We start from the raw sequence: 6,639 nt of genomic DNA on the forward strand, positions 1-6,639 counted from the left end.
GATGGGGGGTTGGAGGTCAGGGGCAGATAGGGGTTTAGAGGTCAGGGGCAGGCAGGGGAAGTTCGTGGTCAGGGGCGGACAGGAGTGGGTTAGAGGTCAGAGGCGAGATGGAATTAGAGGTCACAGGGCAGACAGGGTTTAAAGGTCAAGAGGCAGATGTGATAAGAAGTCAGGGGCTGGTTGGGTTATTGGGAAGATGAGGGGTTATAGGTCAGGGGGCGATGTGATTTTCGGTTAGAGGTGATGTGGGTAAATCGCGGTCCCGGAGGCCCTCCAGCCCTCGACTCACTTGAACCTGCCGCCGCAGTGCTGACACAGCTCCCCGACCCAGCCGGCTTGACACACGCACTGACCGCCCGCTGCGCTGCAGTTCCCGTGGACACACCGCTTCTCACATTCCTTGCCCTGGGCTCCGGGCCACCCGCACACCGACACACACAGCACCAACATGACGCCCCACGTCAGGAAACTCCCAGAGCCGGCAGCGACCGCCACCAGCCTCCCTCGGAACCCGGAGCCGGTCCGTCGCTCCTCCGCCGCCATGTTCTCAACTTTGAGCTCGAGCCGCAGACCGTCCCCGGGAGAAGGTGAAAAAAAACACACACTCCGCCGGCACTGCGCCTGCGCAATTCCCACTGCCGTCTGAGCATCCGCGCCCGCTCTCCTTCCCGCACATTCACACTGAGCACGCGCGCCCGCTCTCCTCGTGCTCATTCACACTCAGCATGCGCGCCCGCTCCCCTCCCGCACATGCACACTGAGCATGCGCGCCCGCTCTCCTCCCGCACATGCACACTGAGCATGCGTGCTGCTTCTCCATCTGCAGCCACTCCAAGCAAGATGTCCTTACTTCTCTTTGTATTCCCTTTGCAAAAAGCCAACATTCGATTTGCCTTTCCTTTTTTTTTCTAGACACAAAGTGCACGAATCTTTATTCAAATTCCACCACCAGGAAGATAGGAAAACACCCGCGTGGCCAGAGATTTGCCTTTCCTATTAGCCACTGAAAGTGGATGCTAGTTTATTTTGTGATGGAATGACATGCTTTTTTCCGCCAGTGATGGAGGAAAACACTTAATCAACCTTCTTCATTATGTGTTGTACTAGCCTGTTAACTTTTTTTTGACTTATGCAAAGGGACATCTCGGATTAGCTACCGTGCCTTCCCTTGCTTTATATAAGTCATTGGTGAAAATTGTAAAACTTTGAGCCTCGTGCTGACCCCTGTGGAACACCATTCGTCAATGTGCCAGTCAAAGACATTTTTATGCGTACCCAAATATTTTTGACAGCCAACCAGTTTTCTATCCATTTGGAAAAGTTAACCCTGAACCATAAACTTTTGATTTCTGCAATGACCTTTGCGCCACCTCATCTCGTGCCAGCTGGAACTCCAAGTTTAATTTGTCTTCCCTTTATCCACAGTACATGTTACACTTTTAACAAACTCCAATAAGTTAGTCAAAGATGATTTCCCTTCAATGAAACCATGAAGACTCTTCCTGGTTACTTTGAGTTTTTCTAAGTGTGCAACTGTAATCTCATGAATGTTCAATTCTGACACCTTCCCTATAACCAATGTCAAGCTAACAGCCCTGTTGGTTCTTGCTTCCTCCTTTCCTCCGTTTTTGAATAGACAAGTTACGTTTGCTACTTTCCAGTCTGATTGAACTTTTCCTGAACTGAGACAATTTTGGAAACTTAATACCAACACGTATTAGCTCTGGATAAAGTTTATTTGGTCCCAGAGACTTGACAGCCTGCACTTCCATCAGGTTACTCAGTATTATTTCTCTCGAGATTATAATTTTCACCTCCTGATTTAGAGTTATAACTGGCATTTTTGTATCCACTTTATTGAAGATTTAAGTAAAATATTTGTTCCGGTACCATTTCCTTGTTCTCTGCTATTAGCTCCATATCCAAACACCACATCTATTATGTCCATTGCTCTTGATGTGGTCTCCTCTACACTGGGGAGACAGGACGTAAACTTGTTTCAGAGAACATCTCCGGGATACACGCACACAACAACCCCAGAGTCCTGTGGCTGACCACTTCAACTCCTCCTCCCACTCCACCAAGGACATGCAAGTCTTGGGCCTCCTCCTCCGCCAAACCCTAATCACCTGACGCCTGGAGGAAGAAAGCCTCATCTTCTGCCTTGGGACCCTCCAACCACACAGGATTTCACCAGTTTCCTCATTTCCCCTCCCCCACCTTATCCCAGATCCAATCTTCCAACTCGGCACCGCCCTCTTGAATTGTCCTACCTGTCTTTCTTCCTGCCCACCTATATGCTCCAACCTCCTCTCCGACCTATCACCTTCACCCCCACCTTCATCTACTTATCACATCCCCAGCTACAGACCCCAAGGCCCATCCCCTCCCAATTATCTCTCAGCCCCCTTCAGCCACAAGCCTCATTCCTGATGAAAGGCTTATGCTCAAAATATTGTTTCTCCTGCCCCTCGGATGCTGCCTGACTGATTGTGCTTTTCAAGCACCACACTCTTCTACTCTGATCTCCAGCATCTACGGTCCTCACTTACTCCTTTTTTGCTGTCCGGAAGACCATCACACTCTTTGCTTACTCTGTTTGTTTTAATACCTGTAGAAATTCTTACCATCTGGTTTTACATTCATCCGAAATGAATTCCCTCTCATACTCTAATTTCTTTCTCTTTACCGATAATTTGATCAGTTTTTGCCATTTTTTCTATTGTGAATAATCATTTGACCTTTTACTTACCTTTATACAGTTATATTTGTTGTCATTAAGTTTGTTGCTTTACCCACAGTCTTTAGTTAACTATGGGTACTGGTTCAGTTTGTAGTAGGAATATACTTGCTCTGAATATTCTGAAATATCTTATTAAAAGTCTGTTACTGGATTCCTATTGATCCAACCCCAAGAGATTTAAGACCATTCAGCACAGCCATTTTGGCACAAGCGATTTGGCGCGGCCTGTTTGGCGCAGCCTATTTTGCCACAGACCCATTTCAGCGCAGAACTATTTTGGCACAGATATACAGTAGTCATCTACGAAAATCAACATAATAGTAGAATTATTAAATGGGTAGATTCCAGTAGTTTGTAGTTATCATTAAAATAACTAGTCATCAAAGAAGAACAACTGTGAGAGGGAACTTTACAAGTGATTAATGAGTGCCTCGAAAATTTATCGGAAGCTTGCCAAGGAACAATGCCTAACAACAGAAAGCTGAAGAAAATGGTTCGTAGAACAAGGAAAGAAATTGCTGCTTTCCCAGTAAATCCAAGAAATTTAGAAGAACTTGTAATTCCAAATAGCTTTAAAACATATTCTGTTAATGAATATAATGAAGAACAATTTTTACTAGCCGACAGCAGTAGCACCACTGCAGAATTCTTATATCTGGAAGAAAAAGGAATGCCGAGTTTCTGAAACAATCAAAAAAGTTATATGTTGATGGAACATTCAAAATTTCCCTCCTCTATTTTCACAAGTTTCTGTTATTTTAGGGGAAATACATAAAGGTGTGTTCCCACTGTTGTATGCTTTCCTCCCAAATAAATTACGAACAACATATGATAAATTATTTGAAATGGCTCTGGAAATACAGCCTGAATGCCGCCCTGACATTATCAACTGTGACTTTGAACTTGTACATCTCGTAGCAGGGATATTCTGTTGAAATTAAAGAAATTCAGGGAATTTAATGGGTTATATTTTCATTTTATTTAGAAATTTTGAGGAACCATTGTTAGGAGTGGACTAATCACAGACTAAATGCAGTTGATACACAAATAACTACAACCTAGTGGAAACTACCCATTTAATAATTCTACTTTAATGTTGATTTTCATTGATGACTACCGATGTATCTGCGTCAAAATAATTCTGTGCCTAAATGGGTCTGCGGCAAAATAGGCTGCGCCAAACAGGCCGCGCCAAATCACTCGCGCCAAAATGGCTGCGCCAAATGGTCCCACTCCGAAACCCCAAGCCTTGTTTGACAGTTCACTACAGAGGCTTAGTTTTCATGCTGATATAGGTTTAAAATATTTATTTTGAACTCAATCTCTATAACTGAGGAAGTACAAAGGGTTTTAAACTAAACAGTTGGGGTAAGGGATCAAACGTGGAAAGATATGATACATCAAAGAGACATCTGCGGTATGTTTGCCACTGAGCTGCCCATCAACCAACCTGCACCTGGGACCTTCTTCCTCATCATTAACCACCATAATGGGCGGCATGGTGACTCAGTGGTTAGCACTGCTGGTTCTCAGTATCAGGAACCCTATTCGATTCCAGCCTTGGGTGCCTGTCTGGGTGATGGGTTTGCCTCATAGTGTGCAGAGATGTGTATGTTAGGTGGATTAGCCAAGGGAAATGCAGGGATATGGGGACGGGTGGGATGCCCTTTAAAGGATCAGTTGGACTCAGTGGACCGTATGGCCTGCTTCAACACTGTCGAGGTCTATGACTCTATGATGTTCATGTCATCTGCAAAGCTGCCCAGATGTGGATCATAGAGTCATAGAGATGTACAGCACGGAAATAGACCCTTTGGTCCAACTCGTCTATACCGATTAGATATTCCAACCCAATATAGCCCCACCTGCCAGCACCTGGCCCATATCCCTCCAAACCCTTCCTATTCATATACCCATCCAGATCCTTCAAAAGTCACAGGGAGAAGGCAGGAGCGTGTGGTTGAGAAACGCACCAGCCATGATCGAATGTAAAGCAGACATGATCAGCTAAATAGTCTACTTTAACTCTTATGTCTTATGATCTTACACCTGTGGTATGCTACCGGGTACCAGCCTCCAGTCACACAAAGGTCCCTCTACCAGAACCCCCTATCTCTAATCATTAAGCTGCACCAAAAACTGAGTTCCTAATCTAGTGGCGCAACAATACAGGACTGCATGCATGCATACAAGCAACAAGCTAAAAGAGCAAGCTTGAGGGTATGGAATATGTCACTCACTTCCTGACTCTCCAAATTCAGTCACCATTTCCAAGCATATGTCAAGAACGTAAGGGAGTCCTTCCCAAGTGACTGGATAACTGACGTCCCAAAGACTGTCAAGAAGCTGACTATCATCCAGGAAAAAGCAACCTACTTAATTGGGACCACATCTCCAGCCTTCAATATTCACTCCCTCCACCAATGGAAACAAATATAAACAGTTACCCTATCTTCAAGATGCCCCAAAGCAATTCACTGACAACACTTTACAAACCCACAATGACCACCAATAGTGAGAGCCAAGAGGGTAGACACAATGTAGCATCTTCATCTGTGCATACTCCTCCAAGTAATACGCCATCCTGATGGAATCTTTTTGCCAACTCCTCACTACTAAATCAAAAACTCCTCACTGCTACCATCCCATAGCATTCTGGTGGTAAATTTACACTACAAACACTGCAGATTTTCAAGAATACTGATCTTCACACATATCAAGAACAACGATGATACTTCCTCCACAACCCACAACCCAAAAACAAGTTTTAAATTATTACAAACATCGAAAAGATTAATTCTAGTAATGTTTAAGTTCTCCACCACTGAGCAATTTCTTAAAGGAATAAATTAAAATAATATTTATTTTTCATTCTTTTTCAGTAGCAGCTAGGTTTCTGCCAATTCATGGAGTATAGATCTTCCGACAAAATGATTTGGTTTATTGCCTACATCCCATGTAACTTCTTTGCTTCTTTTAAAATAGTTCTCTTTAGTCCAGCCTATCTTTTTTCCTGAAATCCACCATCTTTACTTCAATTGCTTTTCTTTTCATAACTGGTCGACTTGATTTTATTTGTTTTGTTAATTTGTTGGCTGCACAAACATGGATTCATTGATTGTTCCTGGTTTATTTTCTAGGCTCCTTTTCTAAGTAATCTTTCCATATTTGACTTGTTTTGTCAATGCATTCACAAGCTGCCTGTTACACTGTATCCATGCTTGTGGAGTCGGTTTCACTCATTTGTAGGACTGTCAATACCAACCACATGTTTCGCCAAGCATTGATTTCCCTAATCTTCTTGTCCTTCCCCACTCTCAAGCAAGACTCAGTTAGTAATCCTGAGATTAGCAATTGTGAATTTCAATTCCTGAATTTATTTCCTGTAAAGAAAGAAATAATTTGCTTAATATTACACCTCACGAGGCCTCAAGGTGCACCTCACAGTCATAGAGTCATAGAGATGTACAGCATGGAAAAAGACCCTTTGGTCCAAGTTGTCCATGCCAACCTGTCCAACCCAATCTAGTCCCAAATGCCAGCACCCAGCCCATATCCTTCCAAACCCTTCCTATTCATATACCCATCCAAATGCCTCTTAATCCACACTGTAAGTAATCTAATCTAATCTAATCTAAATGTTGCAACTGTACCAGCCTCCACCACATCTTCTGTCAGCTCATTCCATACACATACCACCCTCTGCGTGAAAAGGTTGCCCCTTAGGACTCTTTATATCTTTCCCCTCTCACCCTAAACCTATGCCCTCTCGTTCTGGACTCCCCAACCCCAGGGAAAAGACTTTGTCTATTTATCCTATCCATGCCCCTCATAATTTTGTAAACCTCTATAAGGTCACCCCTCAGCCTCCGACGCTCCAGGGAAAACAGCCCCAG

The 6,639-nt window shown here is 43.9% G+C and overlaps 1 protein-coding gene across 1 annotated transcript in view; it reads right to left on the reverse strand.

The window, feature by feature from the left end:
- The window catches only part of atrn (attractin), a 397,885-nt gene extending 397,156 nt beyond the window's left edge, over positions 1-729 (reverse strand). Inside the window, exon 1 of the mRNA XM_043706341.1 lies at positions 290-729. Within this exon, the coding sequence (XP_043562276.1) occupies positions 290-714 (425 nt within the window). The 5' untranslated portion in view covers positions 715-729. The remainder of the gene's footprint in view (positions 1-289) is intronic.
- Positions 730-6,639: the final 5,910 nt, after the last annotated feature.

Source organism: Chiloscyllium plagiosum, chromosome 1 (genome assembly GCF_004010195.1).
Source record: "Chiloscyllium plagiosum isolate BGI_BamShark_2017 chromosome 1, ASM401019v2, whole genome shotgun sequence".
NCBI lineage: Eukaryota > Metazoa > Chordata > Chondrichthyes > Orectolobiformes > Hemiscylliidae > Chiloscyllium > Chiloscyllium plagiosum.